General features: G+C 49.7%; 1 protein-coding gene across 1 annotated transcript in view; it reads right to left on the bottom strand.

Annotated features, from left to right (window-relative positions):
• Window positions 1-25,847, bottom strand: part of LOC149357771 (anaphase-promoting complex subunit 10-like) — a 35,547-nt gene extending 9,700 nt beyond the window's left edge. The window contains exons 1-3 of the mRNA XM_089577972.1: window positions 25,716-25,847; window positions 15,046-15,152; window positions 14,796-14,958 (exon numbers count right to left, since the gene is read on the bottom strand). Coding sequence (XP_089434098.1) covers window positions 14,796-14,958; window positions 15,046-15,148 — 266 coding nt within the window. The 5' untranslated portion in view covers window positions 15,149-15,152; window positions 25,716-25,847. The remainder of the gene's footprint in view (window positions 1-14,795; window positions 14,959-15,045; window positions 15,153-25,715) is intronic.
• Window positions 25,848-26,653: the final 806 nt, after the last annotated feature.

The raw sequence follows: 26,653 nt of genomic DNA, 5'->3' as shown, positions 1-26,653 counted from the left end.
TAAACCACCGCAGCAAGGTGGGGAGAAACGGGACAAGCAGCCGCCAACTCCAAGCCCTAACACTAGTGGGAAAAATAGGCATACAGGTGTGAAATGCTTTCGCTGCAAGAAATATGGGCATATCTCTATTCACTGCCCAAGTGCACAGCAAAGGCAGGACGCAACAGATTCCAAAAGGGACACGAGCAAGGTAGTAGCCCGAGCGGAATTGCTTGTCCCCGATAAACTCGCCTCCAAATTGGAAAGGAAAGGAGAACCCGATCGAGCGGTTGAATTAGACTTCCTGACTTTGGTAAAGCTGCAAATTGGAGATAGTCCGACAGAAGCTTGTGTGGACTCAGGGAAAGAGATTACAGTATTGAGGGCAGCGACAGTACCCGCATCGTGTCGAGATGACTGCTCCGCTAGAATAAAACTGAGAGGTGCGTTTGGACAGACAGTGGATGCAGACCGAATCTATGTGCCTATGTCCTTAGTACCGGAAGGAGAAACAGTCAATCAGCAGGTGCCAGTACTATGCTCTGTAACCGTAGAGCTAGCCGAAGGTGTAGGTGCGTTGCTGACACCAGAAACTTATTCACTGCTACAAAGAATCGAAAAGCAGCAGGTGCCAGATGCAGAAGAGAGAGCTGTTTTCGAACAAGAGCTGAGCTCTACACATGGGGTGGATGAGGACAAAACACAGGCTACACTCGAGTTCGAGGAGGAAGATAATGCGGAGCCGATAGTTGCCTCAGCTTTTGCTATAGGGCAGGAACGAGCAATGTCAGAAACTACATCCAGGGCTCAAGATTTTAAGGTGGAGCAGCGAGACGATATATCGTTACGAGAAGCGTGGAGACAGGCACGAGAGGGTAGCCACGGGATGGTTGTACACGGGGAGTTACTTTTCCATGAAGAAATGATTGATGGAAAGATGCACAAACAGCTAGTGCTCCCAGAATCTCGAAGGCATGAAGTGCTGGAACTGGCACATGACCGACCAAGCGGTGGGCATTTCTCGGAAAAGAAAACCAAGCAGAGGATTAGAAGTGCATTCTTTTGGCCAACAATGGTAACGGATGTGAAGAACCACTGCCGCAGCTGTCACACGTGCGAAATGTTTTCACATGCAACAGTTAGAGACCAGGTGCCAATAACGCCGCTAACTAGACCAGAGACACCTTTTCAGGTAGTGTTCCTGGATTGCATAGGACCGCTTGAACCTGGGTCGGCAAGGGGACACCGCTGTGCGCTAAGCATTGTTGATTTGTGTACGAGATGGGCAGAAGTTACACCGCTCAAAAACCTGACAGCCAAAGCTACGTGTCAAGCGTCGATAGAGGTTTTCACTAGGTTTGGGACTCCTGAACTGATTTGTTGTGACCAGGGAACCAAATTTGTGCCCAAATTAACTCAGGAATTCATGCAAAGGCTGGGAGTTCAGATGCGGTTTTCTACTCCAGAACACCCTCAGATTAACGGGATCGCGGAGGGATGGAACGGAACATTTAAGGCTATGCTTCGACATGTTGTATACGATCATCAGCGAGAATGGGAACGTCACGTTCCATGCATGCTTTGGGCCTATAGAGAAGTACCTCATGATGTGACGGGCGGGTCACCATTTGAACTAATGTTTGGACGCACCCCACATGGACCGCTCAGTATCCTCCACAAAACGTGGACTGGTGAGTGGACACTGCCGACGGGACTGAACAAACCGGCTGCCCAATACCTGTCTGAGCTAAGGGAACAGATGAGTGACGCCGCGAAAAGGGTTGACGAAAGGGCAGAAGCCATACAGAAGTCATATGCAGCCAAATACAACCTCAGGGCTAGACCAAAAGAGTTCAGAGAGGGGGGGATCAAGTCCTCATACTTGAAAGCGGTCAAGTCGGTAAATTGCAGCCGAAGTGGCGCGGACAAGCTGTTATAAAGGAGAGGAAGCGAGATAACAGCTATGTTATTGACACTGACGAAGGAAGCAGATGGGTGCTTGCGAACAGGCTGCGGCCTTACGTAGCACGAACTCAGAATGTAGGGGTTGTTTTTGACTCGGATGACGAGTTTGGTGAGGTGTATGAGACCCCAGATTGCAAATTGAAGAACCGACCTCTAGGGTTTGAGATCCTGGACGGATCGTTGACGCAGCAACAGAGACATGAGCTGTTTGATGTCATAACTGCTGCATCTGAAGTATTTTCCGAGCGCCCAGGTAGATGTAAAGTTGGCTGCCACAAAATAACGCTAGTTACCAACGCCAAACAAGAAAAATCGCACCTTTATAAGGTACCTTCTGCATTCAGAAAGGAAATAGAGCGTCAGGTAGCGCAACTGCTGGAGTGGGATTTCGTCTATCCTGTTGACAGTGCGTACGCGCATCCAGTGGTGTGCTTAGCCAAAAGGGATGGGTCGGTAAGGATGTGCATTGATTTCCGGAAATTGAATGGCATTACAGAATCAGACAGCTTACCTATGGCCAATATGACCGAGATGCTCTATGAGGTGGCAAGTGCAAGATACATATCGGTACTGGATATGACGCGCGGATAATGGCAGGTCGCTTTAGACGAACAGTCGCAGCGCCTTACTGCGTTTGCCACACCTAAGGGCTTGTATGCATGGAAGGTAATGCCGTACGGGTTGCGAAATTCGGCAGCAACTTTTCAACGGATTATGAATGAAATCCTAAAAGAACACTCTTCGTATGCAATGGTATACATTGACGATATAGCCATTTTCTCGGCAACCTGGTAGGAGCACCTCAAACACCTACGGGTGGTACTAGAGGCTCTGAGAAGGGCAGGCTTAACGGCAAATGCTGGCAAATGCAAGTTCGCACAAGGGAAGGTAAAGTACCTTGGCCATGTGGTAGGGTCAGGCAAGCATGCTCCCGACCCAGAGAGTAAGCGCCCTCACTAAATTGAGCGCTCCAAAAACTAAGAAGGAGCTGCGTAGTGTATTGGGTCTGTTTAACTATTACCGTGGGTGTGTACCGGAGTATTCAAAGGTAGTGCGCCCATTGACGGACCTGGCTAACAGGTGAGTCCCGAATACCCTTCCATGGAATGACAAGGCAGAAGAGGCGTTTTGTGAGGTGAAAAGGGTACTGGCATTGTTGCAAGAGCTGGTCGCACCTGATCACATCCAGGAGTTCCTTCTGACAACGGATTCCTCTGAGGTTGCGATAGGAGCATGTCTGTCGCACTCAGTTGAAGGGGTACAGAAGCCAATTGCATTCTTGAGTAAGAAATTAACACCTGCTCAAACCAAAATGGTCTGCAATTGAAAGGGAAGGTTTTGCGGTCGTGTGGGCACTGGGGAAACTGGATACCTGGTTATTTGGGGTTAAAGTGAAGGTCGCAACAGACCACAACCCGCTCACGTACCTGACCCGTTCAGCGCCCACTAGTGCGCGGTTGATGCGCTGGTCGCTTGCATTGCAGAAGTATGACCTAGAAGTAGTGCATATTAAGGGCTCACTGAACAGGAGTGCTGATGCACTCTCTCGGTTGGAAGGCAAGGAAGAGTAGGATTGGAAGGTTAATTTTAAGGCGGAAGCCTTTAATGCCTCATCGTTGTAAGCAACAAATGTGGACAGAAATGTCACGCTTTTCAATTGGTCGAAACGGTCGTGACGTCACAGTGCGCGAATTTCAAACGGGGCCAATTGTACTTTGGCTACTAACCATGCAACCAAATTAAAGGGATCGTAAAGTGATGCTCCAAGTAAGCGGGACTGAGTTTAGTTAATTGCTTATTTAACCAATTGGTCTAATTAACCTTTCTAGTCAGAGCAGATAAATAAAAACCGAGTAGGAAATTGGCCGAGCTTGGGAATCGAACCCTGGTCTCCGGAGTGCGAGTCGAGCACGCTACCACTCCGCCATGCCAGCTCAATGGTTTGGAATGAACAAAGGTGCGTCTACTGAATACGGTGTCTTCGTTCACTCCCATCTTCCTCCCTTCCCGTTACGGCGAGGTTTAGGTGTCCACCGAGATATGAGAGACAGATACATTTCCTTTCCTCAAAAACCAATTTACCGACCAGCAAGGCGTCTTTGTCCGCGTTTCAGAGTGGTCCAAATTGCCGTGACGTCACCGCGCGCAAATTTTGACGGGTGTGCACCGAAATATGTGAGGCAGTTACTGCACAACTTCCTTTCCTCAAATACAATTTTCATTTTCTTCCTTACGGCCCCTATTTCTTCTTGCACTCACACTTCTTCCCTTCATGTACGGTGCGGCTCAGGTGTCCACCGAGATGACAGAGAATTACAGCCCCATTTCCTTTCCTCAAAAAAGCGTTGCGTCCAAAGGGCAACGCATCGCGCCGAACGGGTGGTGGCGTTCCTTGGACTCCGTGGCAGCGCTACAAAACGCTGTCGCGTTCCACTCCTAAAGGCGAAGCTTAAGCGTCATTAATTGGCAGTTAATTAATGCACCAACAAAATGTGCAGTGAACAATCGCGTAGCAGAATGCAGCACTCAGGCTTCCGCCTTTCACCACTTTAGCCGCTAAAGTTCCTCGTAATTTTTTGTTAGGTTGTTTGTTTGTTTCCAGGTTTGCTCTTTGAGAAACCACAAACGATGGATCTAAAGGCAGATCTTTGGTATCAGTATGCATATCGGCTGTGTGGTAGTGCTCTGACCATTTAGCTCTCTGCGGCAGTCACAGTGCGCATTGAGGGTTACGGGCTAACATGGCAGATAGCATGTAGGAGAACGGACATGGCAAGTTCTGGAATGTGCGGACTGGTGTCCTAACCTTGTGTGTGTGCGAGTTGAGATAACCGCTGTGTGCGCGTATGTTGGCGTGTTGGTGGACTGATTGGACAGCTGGTGTACATGTGCGTGTATGTGTGTATTTTGTTGTCGGACACCGTGAGTGAACTTTAATGCCCCACTGACATCGAGTTTCCGTGTGACATTCTTGCGTGGGAGGTGTTAAGTTCGCTGAACTTTCTGCGGTGCCATCCAGCCTCCAGCACAGTGCATAGAACCGCGGACGCACGACGGACACCGCGGACGCATGGCGCGACGCGCGTCGGTGGCTGCTGTTGTTGCTGGCGGCGCCGTCGCCAGAACGCTTGTTCTCTCTCCGGTTTGCCACTTTTTAGCACGAAGTGTTCTGCAGTGCAGGTTTGAACGCCTGCAGTCTTGTTTGTTGCTACTGGACGCTGGACCCCCTCAGTGACAGCCTTTCCTTTTTCTTATAATAAGGAATCTTCGGCGGTGATTGTTCCCGTGGCATACGTGCGTTTCGTATGCACGTGTGCGGGAGGGGAAACGAAGAGGAAGGCGGAGGTTTGGAACGCGGCGAGTTTAGTGCTTTTTAAGGCGGAAGCCTTTAATGCCTGTTAAGGCAGAAGCCTACGGCGCCCGTAGGCTAATTCCCCCCCTACCGTGTCCGTCTGAAGTCGGGAGGGGTTAGGAATGGCGACAGCGGGTCGCGCGCTTCGGATGCCATCCAAGGCTGCGGGAAAGGCCGCGACCGCCTTGTCGGGGACCAAGGGGTCGGCGACCGTCTCCCATTGAAGAGAGAGATGACCTGTCAAGTGGGGGTGTGGGACAGTAAGGCCGGCGACTTTTGAAACCCCCGAAGCAGTGGACTTGCTGGCGCCTCTGGAGTCGGGCTCTTGCGAGCACTGGGCTCGGCCTACTTGTATGTGCAGTGCCACTGCAGCAGTATTGGTTGGAATTGGGCGAGAGCCGGTTTATTAAAGCTCCGCCCAATTATCGAGGGGATAAAAACCGCTGCAAACAAAGAGCGGGGACGAGCGCGCCGAGTCTCAGTCTCGGCCGCTTTTCTACAGCCCTTTTTTTAAACAGCCCTTTTTGACAGCCTTTCTTTAAACCGCCTTTTTCTTAAGTTCGTTGTGTTTTGGTCTCGTCTTCAATAAATTAGTTTTTTGCTTCAGTTTTGTCGCAAGAAGTTTGGAGTTGCTGCCCCAACCGGCAACGTGTCGCCGGACGAGCGGACGAAGTACCGCTGACCAACGTACGATCAGACTAACCGGCCATATCCGACCTTTCTTTAACTGGTGCCATGACCAGGATGTCCAGAGCTGCGAGTTAACTATGCCTCATCGTTGTAAGCAGGAGCTGTCGACAGAAATGTCACGCTTTTCAATTGGTCGAAACGGTCGTGACGTCACAGTGCGCGAATTTCAAACGGGGCCAATTGTACTTTGGCTACCAACCAAGCAACCAATTAAAGGGATCGTATAGTGATGCTCCGAGAAAGTTTGACTGAGTTTAGTTAATTGCTTACTCAACCAATTAGTCGAATTAACCTTTCTAGTCAGACCAGATAAATAAAACCGAGTAAGAAATTGGCCGAGCTTGGGAATTGAACCCCGGTCTCCGGAGTGCGAGTCGAGCACGCTACCACTCCGCCATGTTAGCTCGATCGTTTGGAATGAACAAAGGTGCGTCTAGTGAATACGATGTCTCCGTTCACTCCCATTTTCCTCCCTTCCCGTTACGGCGAGGTTTAGGTGTCCACCGAGATATGAGAGACAGATACATTTCCTTTCCTCAAAAACCAATTTACCAACGAGCAAGGCGTATTTGTCTGCGTTTCAGATTGGTCCAAATTGTCGTGACGTCACCGCGCGCGAATTTTGACGGGTGTCCACCGAAATATGTGAGACAGTTACTGCGCCTCCTCCTTCTTCCTCAAATACAATTTTCGACTAGTGTGTACTGAGATATGTGAGACAGTTAATGCGTAATTTCGTTTCCTCAAATATACATTTCATTTTCTTCATTACGGCCCCTCTTCTTTAACTCACACTTCCTCCCTTCCTGTACGGGGCGGCTCAGGTGTCCACCGAGATGACAGAGAATTAAAGTCCCATTTCCTTTCCTCAAAAAGCGTTGCGTTCAAAGGGCAACGCATCGCGCCGAACGGGTGGCGGCGTTCCTTGTACTCCGTGGCAGCGCTACAACACGCTGTCGCGTTCCACTCCTAAAGGCGAAGCTTAAGCATCATTAATTGGCAGTTAATTAATGCACCAACAAAATGTGCAGTGAACAATCGCGTAGCAGAATGCAGCTCTCAGGCTTCGCCTTTCACCACTTTAGCCGCTAAAGTTCCTCGTAATTTTCGTGTGCGTGCTCGAAACTTCTCCTTTCCTAGGCATTTGATTGGCTCGCATCCTTTCCCCAGTATTTGATTGGTTGCTGTCCCCGCCAAGGGCGGAGACAGAAGGTTTAAAACGGAACGCTCCCGGTGAAGTGGGGCTGATTTTGTGTAATAACGTGTCAGTCATGTTGTAAATAGTTTTCTCCTTGCTTGTTTCTTCTCGTTTATTTTGTGTAAATAAATAGTTAACCTTCTTGTGCCGCCACCGAGTAACGTGACTGTTTGCGACTCCGAACCATCCATTCATCACCAACAAGTGTTTCCTCTCGTCACCACCTGAAGGGGAAACTCAACTTCCCCCTTCAACGATCCTGCACGCGCAGACCGCCTCTCGTCCACCCGTTGGCCCAGGAAAAAACCAGTCCTACTACTTTCAGAACAGACCCTGTAAGCAGAGAGAATGCCTCAGCCCACCTCTGCGAACAGCGAGCAAAGGTGCCGGTCGAGCCGATAAACGTTGGAAAAAGCACCGCGGCGCGGATGAAACGAGAGCTACACAGAAAGGGGTAGGAAGCAATTCTCTGACAGACGCGTGGTGTAGGAGCGAGAGAACAAACCTTTATTAATCGAATATAGAGGATGAGCCGGAATCTTCTTGGACCGCAGCCCTATAGTACGGGATGCCGCCGCATCACGAGCCCGGCGTGCGAGGGCAGCTTGCGCCGTCGAACTGGAGCACTCGCAGCCCCTTTGCCGGTGGAGGGAACTGGCCATGCCTGTTTTTGTAATAGTCGATAATTTCTCGAAACCGCGGAAGCGGTCGGCCAGGCTCGTCGGTTGGAGTAGGACAGAGCAATCAACAAGACGCGCCCATGTGCAAGCATGACGCAAGCAGTGCTACCTTCGGTTAGGCAGGGTGTCGCGTAACCGATGCTATTTATTACGTACGCCTGGATCAGTTATAGTAAGTTTCTCTCCTTGAGGCCTTTTTCTTTTGACGCGATCCTCCGCAAGAGCCCGAGAGTTTGCATCGCGTAGCTTTGTACGAGGCCGGAGAGAAAGATTAACTAGACTCCCTAATCCGGAGACGCGTTTCGAAGGCGCTCAGGATGCACATGGGCACCTCGACCGAGCGGCTGCTCGAACTCGGGGTGCACAGAACGTGGGCAGAATTGATGGAAGCAGTGCACGTCTCCTAGTTAGACTAAGTACGACCGAGACGGGTAGGATGACCCTTGTAAAAGTGGAACTCAAGCAGACAGAGGGATGCAAACCAAAGTCGAAATTAGCAGGGAAAGCAGGAACGCAATGGCAATTCTTCCTTCCTTATTAACATGCATCCATATTTAAACGTAGAAAAAAAGGCTAAAAGAGCCGAAGTTCAATAGCAAAAGATTCGGAAATATGGAAGCGAAGGGAGTCGCCAATGTCGATGCGGCGAGTGGCAGGACGGGTGCTGCCCCATTTCTTTTATTTCATATCCGGGGTCATTCCGGAACTTTTGGAAACGAGTTAGCCGACCAAGCTGCTGGTAGTGCCGGCCAGTTTGGAAGTTTACATATTTCTACCCTTTCACGTCGTTGCGTGCGTTCCCGTTTGCATCATTCTTCACTTCTTTTATGGAGCATTTTTTGGCGCGAGAATAATGGTGGCACTGAACTATTCAACTAGATCCCTGATACACATAATATTCCCCCTATTCGTCTACCCAGGAATACTCTAATAACTTTACTTACTGGACATGGTAGATTTCCGTTCTATTTTAAAAGATTTGGCCTGTCTCCGTCTTCAACTTGTTCCTGTGGATTGTTATGTGAAAATATCCGTCATTACTTCCCGGACTGTACCGTTACTGCTTCTTTAGTTTCTCGCCTAAAATTTCTTTGCTCATCGGACATCACACCATTTGTTTACCCCTCCGTTCTCCGAAACCCTTCTACTTGTGCTCTTCTCCTTCAAATGGTTCATCTCATAAGTAGTACAATTCCAAATTATTAACGCTGATTTCTCTTTTTCCTCTAATCTCTCTTCCCCAAGCTCTGCACAGAGGAGCGCCCCGTGCTCCTTTATTGAGCGTCGGTGGCTTTGACGAGGCGTGACTGTGACTATGTCCATGACTGTGTGACTGACTCTGTCTTGACTGCGTGACTGTGTCCTTGACTGTGTGACTGTGACTTTGGTTTTTCTTTTGTCTTGATTATGTTTTTATTTTTCTGATTTTTATTTTGTGGCCGGCGCTCACTGCTTTCTTCGACTGTTACGGTGACAATGACTTTGCAGTGACTTGGGTTTTCTCTTTTTTTATTACTATTATTTATTCCGCGGACTGCACGCTGTGCTTTGGCTCTCTGCCTGCGTCTAACTTTTATTGTGACGAGACTTTTGTTTTCTTTTCTTTTGAGTTTTTTTTATGCTCTGTTTTTCGCTTAAATTTTTTTGTCTTCTTTGGAACAATTAGTTCTTTTTAATTTATTTTGAATTGGCGTTAAGCCTGGCAAAGCATTGCTGGTCCAGGCATCCTCTCCTTTTCTTTTATGCTTTTTACCTTTTTGAGAGGACCAATAAAAGGGTAAAAGGGTGCGGCAGTAGCCTCGGTAGTCGATGGCCGAGCGCCACCGCTATCCGTGGCAGCCATCAGAGGCCGCAACATATAAACTGCGGAGGAAGTTAGGATAACGCTCGCTTGCATAGGAACGGAAGCCAAGTTCATAATTAGTGACAGCAAAACTGTCGACCAAAATTTTAGAAAACGATAGGCTACCCCAAAAAAACTCTGAACAGAAAAATTGAGCTAATTTGGACACCCGCGCACGCTGCCACGCATGGTAACGAGGGGGCTCACAAGCTATCCCAAGCTCTCTACTTCTGGGTAGCCGTCGAGCCCCCCGCACACTGGGCATACGACGAGTGTCTGCAAAATTGCGGACAAATCATCAACCCTTATCAATTGGCATGTAGATTGGTACCCCCGCCAGATTCTGGCTTAAAAAATAAAGAAGCTGTCGCATGGAGGCGGCTCCAAACTAGTACCTTCATGATCCCGGTCTGGGCGTTTCACGTGCAAACAGAGCATAGGGACAACGATCAGCGCAAACACAGTGAGGCGAAAAGGACCCTTGACCACATAATTAGGACGTGCCAACAATACCAGCGGTGGGACCAAATATCGTAAGTAGAGAAATCTGGTAGACCCTGCTGTGAAGCGTGGACCCGACCATCCAGCGACGCACCATCCATCTGGCAGAAGAAGCCGCAACAAGCTAAGGGTTGCCTGGGAACCTCTAATCCACGGCCGCAGGACTCCTCGTCTTCCCAGGGGCGGGGAGGGAGGCGCCCTTTTTCTGACGGAAATAAAGCTTGTTTCACTAAATCAATCAATCAATCAATCAATCAATCAATCAATCAATCAATCAATCAATCGATCGATCGATCGATCAGTCAATCAGTCAATCAATCAATCAATCATTGCGGCTAGCGCTTCAGCTCAGCAACTAACTGAAATGAGGCGTACCGACGGCTCCCATTGCGAAGGGGTCGATGCGGCTGGCATTGTACAAATAGAGGCGGCGCCGGCTCGCCTCACGTCGACCGCACATTCTTCTGTTTACCTGGCCAAGAACGAGGAGTAATCACCGTCGCCTGTAGGTCCACATTCTTGTCGGACGGAGTGCCATAGGGAACAGCTGCATCACACCTGGGAGGAGCTCCATGCTGGATGGCGCGCTCTCGCATGAGTAATTAGAAGGATTGGGCTGGAATTTTAGACGCGCCTATCTAAAGGCACAGGCGCTTTGCTAAAATTGTACTAACTAGAATAGTCATGAAATGCCACTACCTCGAAGTTTTCAATACAAACTTGCATGCTAATTAACTGCAGTCAATTAAATGTTGGTTATTGTATTTAGTTAATTATTAACATTAGGATGACAATTATCCTCACAGTTTGTGTCCGCCTGGAAGTACAACCGATTTAAGAAACAACAACTTTTGTGTAGTTCTCATTGTATTTGTTTTAAAAATCCTGAAAGTATAAATTCGAATACCCTGTATCGCGTTTTTTACCTTTGCTTTTCACTTCCCCACAATATGGAATGCAGCTGGGCCACGAGGTTGTAAGCGAGTGGTGGCAGTAAACTCGCGAGTGTTGTTCACGGCATTCAGGAGCGTTATTCGTCTCAAAGTTTGGGTCGTATGTCAAAGCGCGTGGTTACCCATGTGGGTGAGGTAAAGGTGCAGCACAGCCATAGGCGAGCACAAACCCAAGCAGGGCAGTAATCGACCCAATATTGGAAACTTATTGGCAAAGGCCGGTCCTGCACAGGACCAGAGTGAAAACATCTATTTCTAATATTGGGTCTCGGGAAAGAAGGGAGCAAGGGAGCCAGTAGGTGACCTAGTATGAGGGCGGTAATTTTACCCCATATTGTTCCCTCCTGCCCAGAACTCATGAAAAGGCAGTACCATAAACTTCGTCCCCCCTTTATAGAGAGACCTGCGCAGGCCAATGAACACAACAGCTGTTACTTCGCCACGAGCTATGGTCGGAACGCTTGGACTTACACACTACTGAATCCGCACATCGGTCACTGCTTTTCAGTGTCACATAATACAGTCTAATATGCGAATAAAAAGACAGACGTTGCTAAGCTTCGTTGCTTAGCGTGTAAATTTCCTGCGAGAGCCGGTTTACTGAGCGCTGGGCTGCTTTGGTGTTTTGCTTACACAGGGTAGAGAAGTCTCTCACAAATACCAGTCATTTTGAAGTCGCTCAAAAATACCAGGGCGTCGTTCACGTATAGCTGCAGATAGCCCCGGTTGAAATGCGCTGGCAAGTCAGCGATGTAGCGCCTTCAACGGGTGCAGAGCACACATTTCTCCACTGTTTAGCTGGCACTCATCATATGACGCTGATGCTCAGTCTGGTTTCAGCGCCGATCGACCTCCTACTCTGCAGCGCGCTCGACAGAGCATCCTCTGCGGCGCCGACGACTTTCGCGTTGCTGCGCGTGGCGGCGGCCGACAGCTTCTGCGTCGGCCATAGTTCCAGCACAAATACGAAACCACTTGCTCCTCTTATTCAAAATAACGCAGCCTCATCACAGCATCACACCATACCTCTAACGTTGGCCGTGGGATGGCTCTGGAATCGCGCTAGCTCTGGGTACCTCTATCTCCTTTTTGTTATCTTAAGCTGGGAGGTGGTTTGGCGCCAGGCCGGGTGAAAGCTTTTTGCGTCACGAAAAGTCTGAGTCCCACTATTGCGATCTCCTTAGTTCTGTCTTATCTCAAGCCATCATCTTCTCCGTAGTTCGGATCTATCTCGCGCTATAACTCCGGCGTCACGCCAGCCGTGTGGGGTTACATTGGAGCTCAGCTCTGGGCGGACTCTGTAAAATGGCCCTCATCGTAAAAGTGTCACAATGAACCTCCCGCTTCTTTCCATCCTTCCTGTAACTCCCTTCTTCGTTAATTACGTTGAACACACCGCAGTGGATCGATGGCTTTGACCCTCGGCTACTGGTCCCAAGATCCCGGGTTGAAATCGTGGGCACAATGGCCGGCCGCATTTAGATGCGGGTGAAAAGCAAAAATTCCAGTGTGTAGCGTGATGTCAGCGCCCAGTAAAGAAAACCATATTGTCTGAACTAACCTAGAGCCGTCGATTGCAGCGTCCCTCATACCCACAATTTTCGTTTATAAGTGCGCTGTTCGCTTCGACTTTATCTGTTGCTTTCCGCAGAACCCACGGTGCGAAAATAGACATAAACACACAGAAATCGTACAATAACAGAATAATTACTCAAACCAAGATAAGCACAGGAATTTTTTTTAATGCTGACTTTGATGAAAGTGGGAAGTTTAAAGCATAATCACCATTTACATGAACGATAACTCAGTAAAAAGTAAAATAAAAGAACATATGTTGCCGGAGGGATACGAACCAGCGACGTCAGCAGCACGGTGGAAGAATGGTCAGCAGCTGGCATACGGTGCATGGATGAATGAATATGGAAGGTAAAGGCACTAGAGAAAAAGGCGAAAGGGCGCTAATACGAAGAACTTTCATATTCCCGATTATTAGCGTTAACAAAGTGTGCTGCTGAAGAGTTAATTCCTTTTTACTGCAGCGGAAGACTTGACATACTAAAATGTGGGAAAAAGGCGGAGGAAGAGGAGCCATGTCCGTTGGTTACCCTACAAACAATTGTGCTACGACGGCAGCAGTTCAGCCTTTTCTTTCAGAGTGTGTTCGTGTATCACCACCTGCAAAAAAAAAATCCCGTGTGCTTTCCTTGGTTTCAGTGAGTGCTGGCTTCTTTCATATCTATCACTGCACTTCCCTCATACAATTCTCTACCGCTAATAAGCGTTCCTTGCGACGTGAAATTCTGAAGGTAGAGCACCAGTGTTGTGGCCTCACAATGAGAGGGCAGGATGCATTAAAAAAAGCATTGATCCTGGGAAAGGTGGAAGCGAAGGAAAGACGGGGAAAGCAGACGATCAGATGGATTGACAGATGAGGCAAGCAAACAGTGCCAGCCTAGCTGAGCATGCTGCGTGATCATGAGGTCACGAAGCTGCACACGACTGCTTATCAGCTGTGTCAGCCGCACACGACAGCGCCACTGAACTGCCTCAACAATGGCACAATATGCGCTTCTGACGTCGCGCAGCTGCACGTGATCATCGCGAGATGGCGTAATGGAGGGCTCCCGAATAATTTCTACCGCCTGGCTTCTTCAACAAGGTCTGACATGAACAGCAAACGGCCGTCTTTCCCCTCCGACTTGGTCCAAATGCGGGCGCTGAATTTCGTAGCGCGACTTTGATATAAGCAGCCGAATGTCGAAGTGACTGTGCCGCCGCGGCGGGCAAAAAAAAAAAAAGATGGGCAGCAGACATTAGGGTGCCGTACATATTTAAATCTTGCACCACCTACACGGGTCAACATGTTTTTTTCTTTCTGAGACAAAGTGGCACGCATCCTCTCTTGTACAGTTGTACGCATTCTCGTCTACTTAATCATCACGTTAAAAAAAGTTTTCTTTTTCTCACCAGTGGAGAGCTATGGGAGCACGTTCACGCAGCTCTGTCGCCGCACGTAGCCGCCGCGCATCTCCACGCGCGCTGGATGCAGGTCCAAGACCCCTAGCAGTTTCTTCGTAAACGCTGCACCGGCAGACATTGTAGGATGTGGCAGCATTAAAATAACTGCAGCTTGGAACGTGTTACAGCGTGCGTGAGGAAGGGGTTGAAAATTTTCTGGCCACATGAGCGTTAACCGAACTGCACATCGCTTGCATTGTGGCGCATCCGTTCGTGCCTGCAAGTGCTAGCTTCAAATTCAGCACATGACGGCTTTTCTTCCCCTGGATACGGTTCCAGAGGCATCGATACGAAATGCAACGGGAAAGCGTAGTAATGCAAGAAGAAAACACCGTTTCGACGAGGCGCTTTTGTTCACCAAGCCTTTGTTAGTAAAGCGGCGCATCGTGATGATGATTCAGAGCAGCCTCTTGTTTGGACTCAAAGTCGGTGACGAAGATAGCCGCACGAGCACTCCTGGACTAAAACCCTTGCGGGCACAAAATGGACGTGGCAAACTTGCTCGTGACACCAAAAGTCCGAAAAACCATGTGACCCATCCCGCATAAAAAATTTTCTGCGTTCTGTGCAACAGCGTGAACTAGTTATGTCGATGAGAGTGACAAAATCCGAGTACCTTTTAGGTGTGTAGCTCTCGTCGCGATCGTAGTCGATGTAGATATAGATCGCCTGTATTGTCGTTTTGCGGGGGAACTGAATATTGACTCGGTGCGGTCTGGCCCCATCCGATTGCCAGTATGTATCAAGGCAGTTGTCTCGCAGCCGATCGACGCCATGTCCTGCGAAAAAGTGCGTTGACAAGAGACATCACAATCCCCAGCCAGGACACGACGTTCGTGACGGTCGGGAGGTGCCTCATAGCTTACCACGCTTGCAGGACGACACCGACCACACAGCATCGAATCCCACTTCGCGCACGTCGCCCTGCCTCACCAAACTCGAGAGGTCTGGAGCAGAGGAAGCGTTCATGGTCCTAATAAGACGAGAGTGGAGGAAGGAATGGGTTAACCAGCAGGAAGCACCGACTCTCCGCAGCGCCGGCCTTAAACGCCACCGCTTTAGCTAAGATCACACGCGTGAGTAGATTTCCCTGACGTATGGTTCTGAAGCCCTTGCTTGCAGGGCGGCTACCGTTACACTGAAGAAAAGCAAACGGGTTGCGCGCGACCACACTGGGAAGATACATGGGACACTGGGACACAACTAAAAGCACGACACTAAGGTAGCGCGCAAAACGGCAATGTGGCCTGTCCGCGGGCACACAGTATTCAGTCTGCTATGCGATGAGACAAGACAATGATTATGAATGACTCGTGCTCGCTTCTGTGGCTCTTCCGGGCACAGGACAATTTATGCTGGAACGGTACTTTTTAAACCAGGCGCAACACATACCTTTTAAAGATTTTTTCAACCGTTACCAGGAACAGTCCTCGAACCACACGATTTATTTAGAACTTAAAAACGCCGTGAATTCAGCAAATAAAACCAAGTATTACTGAACGCAATCGTTCACCTCTTTGGTGTACCATCGCGTGAAGGTATCCATTTTATAGTAGTATACATGTTTAGAAAATTAGCAGTTGGAAACAATCGCTCATGGTCCACGGCGTCCTGCATTACTCCGCTGACCAATCACAACAGTAAACGAAAACGTTTTATTTTATGTTTCGCAATATCAAACAAACCACCGGCATGGAAATTATTGAGTTCATAATCTCATCTGCTGGTGTACTTTTTCTTTAGTTTTCAACAACCTTCAACAGACGATTACCTTTCATCATGGAGAAATTCTGTGTGGCGGTCAGTGGTGATGTTAATTTGTATCCGACTGCTGCCACAGCGTGGGAACCGCTATTCAGGTCGAAACGCTGTAGTCTGATATTTCATCAAAGAGACTCAAAGCACAACAAACAGACTACTTGAATGACCTGCCCTTGAGCATTGCTTCTTTCTGATTTCTGCTAGGATATCACTAACTCGCGTTTGTTGTCTGACACACTGCCCTGTTTTGCTGTGTAACCTTACACCTCAATTTTCACTGCCATAGTGCGCTGCGGTCTTCTCAACTCAATTACATCTTTTCATTAGCCTCCAAGTTTCTGCTGCATACTGAGAGCAGGTATAACTGCTGCACACTTTGTTACACAAAACTGGCAATTTATGCATGTATCTGAAAACGGTATGGTGATGGTCATACAGGATTCTAACCTTTTCAACATGTACCGGTTGTCGGGTGTGTGCCGTTATAGGCGCCGTCGCGGCTTCAGCACGCTGCCGACTCATTTGTGGCTGGCAGCCGCCTCTCGCTCGCTTTCCGAGGCACAATTGCACTCGATTACGATATCTCGTATTCGCCGCTTTTCAGGGCAGCGTACTAGAAATCCATACTAATGAAATAAAGCAACGAATACGACACCGCAACGCATTTCCAGAGCGCGAGTCGCGCGCTGCTGCCTCTTCCATTCGAATGGTCGGACAAGACGCTGTAACCTTGAGCGAGCGCTGGCAAGCGCCTACAGAGAATGCGGAGGTAATAAATGAGTTAATGCTGTGCAATGATGAAAAATATAGGCAGTTAGCTGCGCAGGCATTCCTCACGTCTGCGTGGGCTATGAAACAGTCATTCTGAGTTCGGTCAAATCTTTATAGTGAAATCCTCCAAGATGGAGTACAGAGGCTACAGGGGCAAGCTATACAGTTTCCACAGGACTTTTGTAGTTAAAGAAAGCATAGTCCTGGTCAAAGGTTAGCACCCGGGACCATCGTTTCACAGGAGCAGGCGCAGTCTCAAATCAGCCAGCGGGAACTTTTACACATGGCATACATTTAATACGATGAAATTGAAAATATGTAATACACTTTAAATATATTTATTACACTTTAAATATGTTCTAACCGGAACGGCTAGCATATGGTAGGGAGATAGAGAATTGATCAAAAACTCGAAGTGAGATTAGTGTTGGTGCGTTTATTATTATGTATACATGCTGCAGCCCATATTTTTTTTCTGGGCTATGACAGGGGTGGGAATACAAGTATGTGGCGCCGATAACCCAAAAGGCAACGTCAAAAACATAAACAAGCCAATACCGCACGCACTCAGTACCAAAAAACGCATGCAGAAATTCATGGAATAGACTAACTAGACGTCGATGTATGAGTCATTCAGTGTATGAGTCACCATTCTCGAAAACACTTGGTACCGCATTGTTTAAGGTGCTGGCCGTTCGGTAATCATCCTTACCAGACAGGTGACAAATACCAACCACGTTTCTTTGTTAGTAGACCATCTACTATCTAGGTCCGTGGAAAAGTTTTATTCAGAAAAACTGTTGTAAAATTTCGTTCCCGTTGATACACGCGGACAGTGTACACAGCTGGCTGTTCGCAGTGTCACAAGAATTTTTTTCTACAACATTCGACGCAAGTCAGCGAGCACCGTTGGTTCAGTAACCATTGCTTATTTCGGGGTGAAAAGAAGGCATGAACTCCTATTCGCGAGTCCGTCTCGCTCTTATTCCTGTGAAAACTTGTGGTTTGAGAGGTTAGGACTCCGCGGCCTGACGAGAGGGCGAAAACAGACACGGGACGAAACGTACGCTGTTTGGCACACCGCAACCGCTTGTGCCTACTCGTACGGGGAAGGAACTGGATTGTAATACTGCCGGATTGCACAAAACAGATATATGAAAGTGTTTTGCGCTCCTCTTGGTGTTGTAGAATAGGAACTGTGAGGATATATAGATTCTTATACATATTACGTGTTTAAATAATTGAAGCACACGGAAAACATTAAATGAGCGCAGCCAAATCATTATGAGGGTCAGGTTGAATGATGCAATGATGCGTACAAAAGACGGAGGAGCTGCTGAGCGCCTAATTTATCGCCAATTAACGTGTTTCATTTTCTTACTGTTCGAGCCTCCAGCGATACGTCAGGTTTGGCTGATTGCCAACAAATAATAACGCTTCCGACTAACTCTTGAAACTTGCGGAAGATTAGGTAGTCACTTGGATTAATCGATATATGGGCACTTGGGGATTTCAGGAATCTGTAGATGCCAAATGCAATTGAATTTCGCGGATAGCCAAGAACTCTCCCCTGACGCAGAGATGACTGATGCGAAGTTATGCTTTTTAAATGTTCTTTCTGCCTGGAAGTCTGGATACCGCAGCTCTCCGTTCTTCGCACCAACGTCTTTAGTGACCAAGCCGTGTAGCTGCCCGACTCGTAAGGCCTATTATTTCTCTTTCCCCTTTCTTCAACACTACTCTATCCGTTCTGGCGCTGACCCGGAATGATACTATGAAAATGCGTGTTTTTCCCTCATTACTGCGTAATTTTTCTCGGCAATATTTCCTAAAATGTGAGCCATGGGCCAACCAGCTTTCGCCTCACCTGGTTTGTCGATAGACGAACTTGGCAACTACTGCGCTGGCTGTGAATGCTTGAATCGTTTGAGCTACACCCATAGGATATTGCAACGGATATTCACAGAAGACGATGAGAAGGAAGTGCCTGACTGGTGTGCGCGCGCTATTGTTCGGTGCCTCCTGTGTTGTTCGCTCTGCGCTCCGGTCGCCCTTGCTTGTGACTAGCCTTTCGGGCAACGTAACATCTTTGGTGGAGCGTGCCGGGTATCGTTCCCAGTACCACGGAGCTCCGAAGCGGTCGTCAAACCGGTGCTACTACCATCATGGCCCCACCCAGCGAGTCGCCGACAACTTCTGCTGCTCCTTTCGTGGTCATGGCTTCGTCCCGTGACCCCGGTACATTTTCGGGAAACGACGGCACCGATGTCGACGACTGGTTAAGCCTTTACGAAAGAGTAAGCGCATATAACCGGTGGGATCAAACGTTAATGCTTGCTAACGTAATTTTCTATCTGAATGGAACGGCGAGGGTGTGGTTTGAAACCAACGAAGAAGAACTTACCAGTTGGGATATATTCAAAGAGAAATTGCGAGCACTCTTCGGAAGACCTGACGATAGGCAGATCACTGCGAAAAAACAGCTTGCTTCTCGTGCGCAGTCGTCGACGGAAAGTTACGTGGCCTATATACAGGACGTATTGGCACTTTGCCACAAAGTCGATGCCACCATGAGCGAGTCCGACAAGGTGGGCCACGTGCTGAAAGGCATTGCTGACGATGCCTTTCATCTGCTCGTTTGCAAAGACTGCACAACTGTTGACAGCATTATCAAGGAGTGCCGTCGCTTCGAACAAGTCAAAAGCCGTCGCATTTCTCAGCAGTTTTCCCGACTTCCAAACACGGCCGCTACATCTTCTTGCCAGGACCAACGACTTCAAACTCAAGTGCCCTCAGAGTCTCCTCCTGTCACCGACACTGTGACAAGAATTGTTCGCCGTGAACTCGAAGCCCTAGCCCCTGTGGTAACATCATCGACCACACCTAATGACACACTGCCTTCCGTGTCGCTTATTCAGGCTGTCGTGCGGCAAGAACTCGCCCATCTCAACCTCCCTCCGGCTTTGTGCGCAATCGGAAACTCGTCCCCACAGCCACCACCTCCAGTCCCTTTCGTCCCACCTATTATTCACCACGGCGTTACCGCGATCCGAATGAGTGGCGCACGCCAGACGACCGCCCAATCTGTTTTCAATGCTCTCGGGTCGGCCACATTGCCCGCCACTGCCGCAGCCCCTGGTCGTCACCCCCGCGAGACACCTCCTACTACCGTCCAAACTACACACGCCGCTTTTCACCCCGCCGCCCATCCGAGACGTCTGAGGCCGCCGATCAACCTCCACGACAGTCCTCCCGTTCGCCTTCGCCGCTGGCCCGCCGCTCACGCTCACCGCAGTCGCCTCGTGTTTCGACTGCTGCGTCTTACCGCCCCTCTCATCGGGAAAACTAAGTGATGCAGCTCCCGGAGGTGACGCTGCATCAACGACCCGGACCTCAAACCCTCTACTGACGACTCGACCCAATCTGCTAGACGTTACAGTTGACGGTGTTCCTGTGCAAGCCCTTATTGACACCGGTGCCCATATTTCCGTGATGAGTGCTGCCCTCCGCCGTCGCCTACGCAAAGTCCTTACGCCTGCAACGTCCTGTGTGCGCGTCGCGGATGGTGCTATGCCTGCTGTCGAGGGACTGTGCACCGCTCGCCTGACAATCGGTGACCACAGTACGCCGGTTCAGTTCACCGTCCTTACCACATGCGCCCATGACCTCATTCTCGGTTTAGACTTTTTGTCGGATCATTCTGCCCTCATTGACTGCTCGCAGGGTGTCCTTCACCTTGAGCTTCCCCAACTCAATCCTGACCCCATCGACTCGTCGCTCCGGTTGACCTGCCCCGACTATGCCCACCTGCCCCCTCAAGCCTTTTCTTTCGTTTCCCTCACACCTTCTCGCCCTGTTCCCGATGGTGACTACATCGTTGCGCCAGTCCTTGACCTCGCACTGACCTGCAGTGTTGTCCTGCCCCATACCATCGCCACCGTCACAGCCAACAACCTGTCTCTACCTTTCTTGAACTTCGGCTTCTCCTCACAGCTGCTTCCAGCCGGCATGTGCGTCGCTACGTTGTCCCCACTCGCCCAGTGCCATGTGGCTCCATTAGATGCCTCTCCTAATCGCGACCCACCAGACCCACCGCGGTCCACTCCGCTGTCCTCGGACGCATTCACGACCATGATGCCCACCGATCTCCGCCCCGCCCAAACTTCTCAGCTTCGTGACCTTCTCCAGTCGTTCTCCGACATTTTTGACGTCTACAACACCTCACTGGGCCAAACTCTCGCTGTGACGCACCGCATTGACACCGGCGATGTCCCTCCCATTCGCCGCGGGCCCTACCGTGTCTCCCACGCCGAGCGCAAGGTCATAAACAACGAGGTCTCAAAAATGCTTTCCAAGAACATAATCGAACCATCCCACAGTCCCTGGGCCTCTCCAGTGGTACTAGTAAAGAAAAAGGACGGCTCATGGCGGTTTTGCATAGATTATCGACATCTCAATAAGATCACTAAAAAGACGTCTACCCCCTGCCGCGTATTGACGACGCCCTTGACTGGCTACACGGAGCCAAATTCTTCTCCTCCATAGATCTTCGTTCCGGTTACTGGCAAATTGCCGTCGATGAGAAGGACCGTGAGAAAACCGCTTTTGTGACCCCTGATGGGCTATATCAGTTCAAAGTAATGCCTTTTGGCCTATGCAACGCGCCAGCCACATTTGAGCGCATGATGGACGCCCTTTTGCAGGGATTTAAGTGGACCACTTGTCTGTGTTATCTGGACGACGTCGTTGTATTTTTGCCTACATTTTCATCCCACCTAGAAGACCTTTCCCAGATTCTTTCCCTCTTTCGTCGTGCCGGCCTACAGCTTAACTCCTCGAAGTGCCGTTTCGCGAGACGTCAGACCACTATTTTGGGCCATATCGTTGATTTCCAGGGGGTTCACCCTGATCCCGATAAGATCCGGGCCGTGAAAGACTTTCCCCTTCCCCGATCTTGCCACGACGTCCGAAGCTTCTTGGGGCTCTGCTCGTACTTCCGTCGATTCATTCAGGGCTTCGCCGACCTCGCCCGTCCCCTTACCGACCTATTGAAGAAAGACGCCACCTTCGTCTGGGGACCTGACCAAGAACGAGCCTTCTCCACTTTGATCGCCAAACTGACCACCACACCAGTTTTGGCGCACTTTGATGTTGCGGCCCCCACCGAAGTCCGTACTGACGCCAGTGGCTACGGCATCGGCGCTGTGCTCTCTCAGCGACAATCCGGTCAGGACCGTGTCATCGCCTACGCCAGCCGCCTTCTTTCTGCGCCCGAGCGCAATTACTCCATAACAGAACGTGAGTGCTTAGCCCTTGTCTGGGCAGTTGGCAAATTCCGTCCTTATTTATACGGCCGCCCTTTTACGGTTAAAACCGACCACCATGCGCTATGCTGGCTCTCCTCTCTGAAGGACCCTACAGGGCGGCTTGGGAGATGGGCATTGCGTCTGCAAGAGTATGATTACACCGTGACTTACAAGTCTGGCAGGTTACACCAAGATGCCGACTGCCTCTCACGTTACCCCATTGGCCAGTGTGACTTGTTTGGCACTGCCACCGAAGCCGACCTGTTTTCTATCTCTGTCCTTGCCAACATGGGCGAAGAACAGCGCCGCGATGACGATTTGAGATCAATTATCGACCGCCTCAATTCCACCCCGTCTGATCCCTCGATGCGGCGCTTTGTGCTCTCTGACGGAATCTTGTATCGCCGCAGCCTCCATCCGGATGGCCCCAACCTTCTACTCGTTGTCCCCAAGCACCTTTGTCCTGCTATCCTTCATGAACTCCATGATCTCCCCACTGCTGGCCACTTGGGTGTATCGCGTACATACGACCGTGCGCGACGTCGCTTCTTTTGGCCCGGCCTGTTCCGCTCCGTACGCCGCTATGTTGCAGCCTGCGATGAGTGTCAGCGCCGGAAACGCCCTGCTACTCTCCCAGCTGGCACACTTCAACTTATTGATGTGCCCCCAGAACCTTTTCATCGCGTCGGCTTGGATCTTCTGGGTCCGTTTCCAGAGTCCACCTCCGGCAACAGATGGGTTGCAGTTGCCACGGACTACGCCACCCGTTATGCGATCACGCGGGCACTGCCAACCAGCACAGCTACAGATGTTGCGGACTTTTTGCTATACGACCTCATATTGCACCATGGTTCTCCCCGCCAGCTTCTTACCGACCGCGGCCGCTGCTTTCTGTCCAAGGTTGTCTACGACATTCTTCAATCCTGCTCTACTAAGCACAAGCTCACCACCGCCTATCACCCGCAGACAAACGGACTTAGCGTCTCAACCGCACTCTGACCGATATGCTCGCTATGTACGTTTCCCCCGACCACCGCGACTGGGACCTCGCTCTCCCGTATGTTACCTTCGCATACAACTCCTCCCGCCATGATACAGCCGGTTACTCCCCTTTTTACCTTTTATACGGCCGCGAGCCCCAATTGCCTTTGGACACGCTGCTGCCTACTCCTGCTGCTCCGTCCTCTGAATACGCCCAAGACGCCATTGCCCGTGCTGACTACGCCCGTCAACTTGCACGCTCCCGACTTTTCGCCTCGCAGGCCTCCCAGCAGGAGTTCTACAACCGCCGTCACCGCACAGTCTCTTTCTCTCCTGGCTCCCTCGTCTTGCTTTGGTCCCCATCTCGCCGCGTCGGCCTCTCCGAAAAACTTCTGTCCCGTTATGTTGGCCCGTACCGTGTCCTGCGCCAGGTAACTGCTGTCACTTACGAGATCGCTCCAGCCTTCCAGCCCGCTTCCTCCCGCCACCTTCAACGTGATATCGTCCACGTCTCTCGCCTGAAACCCTACCTCTCGCCCTGCCGCTCGACGTCATCCAGTACACCGTGACGGTGTTTTTCCGGATGGGGGGCCGTGCAACGGATTTTCACAGAAGACGATGAGAAGGAAGTGCCTGACTGGTGTGCGCGCGCTATTGTTCGGTGCCTCCTGTGTTGTTCGCTCTGCGCTCCGGTCGCCCTAGCTTGTGACTAGCCTTTCGGGCAACGTAACAATATATTAACTACACATATACAGGGTGTCCCCGCTAACTTTAGCCAAGGGTTAAAAAATAGAATATTTGAGGTAGGCCAGGGAAAACACTTACATACATCTACCAACCGGCTTGCGCATCATAGGCAATTTTTGTTTTGTAATTAATTAATTAGCAATTCAGATAATTTTTCTATATTCGTAAATATTGACTTTAGGCAGAAAATCTGAATTGCAAGTTGGAGAGCACCTTGAGAAACACCATTCAATTTGTTTGCGGTAAAGAAAACCTCACGTGTATCTTTTTCCGAGCTCCAAAGAAAGCCCGCGAAATACAAAAAAAAAATCACATGACTAGCGCATTCGCGCGCCACGATTGTGCTGCTCTCAACCATGGCTTGAGTGAACGAAATCAGCTGCTGGCAAGGCGCGACGACCTCAATGCGCCGGCAGGCCGATATGTCAAAGGTAGTTGCGGCGCCCTGCGAGCCAGTCTGCAAGCGTGACGGTGCAAGTTGTGAGCTTTGGAATGGCCAAAGGTGACAAACACAAATTCGACCAGTTTTATTCGCCACCGAGAGGAAAAAGCAGATAAGTATACTTGCCTATCTTCTTTTGACTCTCAGTGGCGAATAAAACTGGTCGAATTTGTGTTTGTCACCTTTGGCCATTCCATAGCTCACAACTTGCACCGTCACGCTTGCAGACTGGCTTGCGCGGGCGCCGCAACCACCGTTGACATATCGGACGCATTGAGGTCGTCGCGCCTTGCCAGCAGCTGATTTTGTTCGCTCAAGCCACGGTTGAGAGCAGCACAATCGTGGCGCGCGAATGAGTGTCACGTGATTTTTTTTTTGTATTTCGCGGGCTTTTTTGGAGCTCGGAAAAAGATACACGTGAGGTTTTCTTTACCGCAAACAAATGGAATGGGGGTTTCTCAAGGTGCTCTACAACTTTGCTATTCACATTTTCCGCCTAAAGTCAATATTTACGAATTTAGAAAAATTGTCTGAATTGCTAATTAATTAATTGCAAAACAAAAAATTGCCTAAGATGCGCAAGCCGGTTGGTACATGTATGTAAGTGGTTTCCCTGGTCTACCTCAAATATTTTATTTTTTAACCCTAGGCTAAAGTTACCGTGGACACCCTGTATACTGAAATCGGCATTTAAGGCCTACAACAAACCGTTCCCGAGGTCGGGTGTAAGTGAGCATTATATGGGCATTATATGAGAAAGTATATGGTTTATGGTTTATAGGAGTTTAGCCTGCGACGACTTACAGATAGAGCAACCAACTTGCGCAAACATTCAATCAACAATTTTTCTTGCATCAACGGCTATATGCAGGAAATTTCAGTAGCTCTGGGCTCGTAGTGCTTCTAGAATTGACCCCTGCACACAGTTTGTCTGCTGCAGCTCATACTAAGAGCGATAGTACAGGCTGCTTTAATTTTGGCCCTATCAGGATTTGAGTTGGGGATCACACCCATGACAGCGAGCATAGCGGGCCTTGAGCTGCACTCGGAAGCCACAGATATTCTTAGCAATGCTACCAAAAAAGATAGTCCGGGTTTGTTTAGTACCAGCAAATAAACATGCCAGTTGAATTCCACCACTGATGCGCTAAAAAACATATCTGAGCCCTCATTGCTGACAACGGTGAAGGTACTGACTGCCGGCACCACCCTAGGGACGAGCACCTAATACACAGAGAATGCGACAAGGCTTTCAACCTGTTTTAGGCAGGACCAGCCCGTGCTACCACGATCAAAAAATTACTAGGCATGCGTTCTCGCAAAAAAAAAAATTGTAGCTTTGCCTCGCAACCCAGCCGCATGGTACTGCTCTGCGCATTTCAGGCAGCTGGATTACGTGAGTGCTCCAAAAAATCATTTATTTCCTCACACTCGCGTCCCGTAAACTTTTGAACGCGTAAGCACGTTGGTAACTCAGAGCCTTCATGAAAAGATAACGTCCCATGGACGTAAACGGAGGAGTCCTTACGGTTTCCTTCGACGTCACGGCGCTCTTCCCCACTTGTCCAGCCGTTTCCACGGCCGAGGGTGCTCTGAAGAGAGGCTGGCAGGTCGCACTTCTTTGACGCCCCTTAGCTCAGCGTACTGGTGCGGTTCTGCCGCAGCGATACACCTGCAGAGGAAGAGGGGAGGAAAAAGCCAGATACAAATACATCGCTCGGCTGTCTTCTCCCCCCACCCGTCCCCTCGCGTCACGGGATTCCAGCGTGGCGAGAAGGGGCCTCTAACGCGAAGGGTATCCTCTTCCATGGAGAGAACAAAAGCAAGACTCCGCATAGACCGCACACAGCCGTACATGGCACGTCCGCTGTGAATACGAGATGGTTCCGGTGCTAGACGATCTCAGAGGAAGAGCCTGGCGCCGACGGCAAGAGAAAAAAGAGTAAGTGAGTGTTTTAATAAAACATAATAAATTGAACGGTTAAGAGTTTTGCTAGGCCCCGCATCTCCTATCGCTGTAAGACGGCTTACAAACGTTGACTCCGTACTGCAGAGCTTTTTTTTTTTAATTAAGTGGTGTTGATAGCCTCAGCGCATAAAACTGAATGTAATGATAGATGAGGATATCTATATAAATGAGAAAAGATTCCCTAATCTAAAGAAATCGAGCAGTGAACGATGATGAGGTGCTTGTGTTCATGCGGTGTATGAAGCAATATTGTTGGGCGAAGGACATTTGCCAGCAGGTGCCGAATTATTGTCGGCTTCAGCGCCGGGCAAACCCACAGCAGGTGGTGAATTTCGGCCTCAAGATTTAGGTTCTTGCAGACTGGACACCCGGGGGGGTACCAACCTTCGAATTGCGGCTACTTTCATGTCACGGCTGGAGTTAGGGCAACCCCTACCCGGATGCTAAGAAGCGCAACCTCCTCTGCACGGGTAAGACCACGGGGGAGGGTTACCGCA

This window comes from Amblyomma mixtum, chromosome 3, assembly GCF_055824585.1.
Source record: "Amblyomma mixtum isolate Tamu chromosome 3, ASM5582458v1, whole genome shotgun sequence".
Lineage (NCBI taxonomy): Eukaryota > Metazoa > Arthropoda > Arachnida > Ixodida > Ixodidae > Amblyomma > Amblyomma mixtum.
This window is presented reverse-complemented; position numbering and strand designations above follow the sequence as displayed.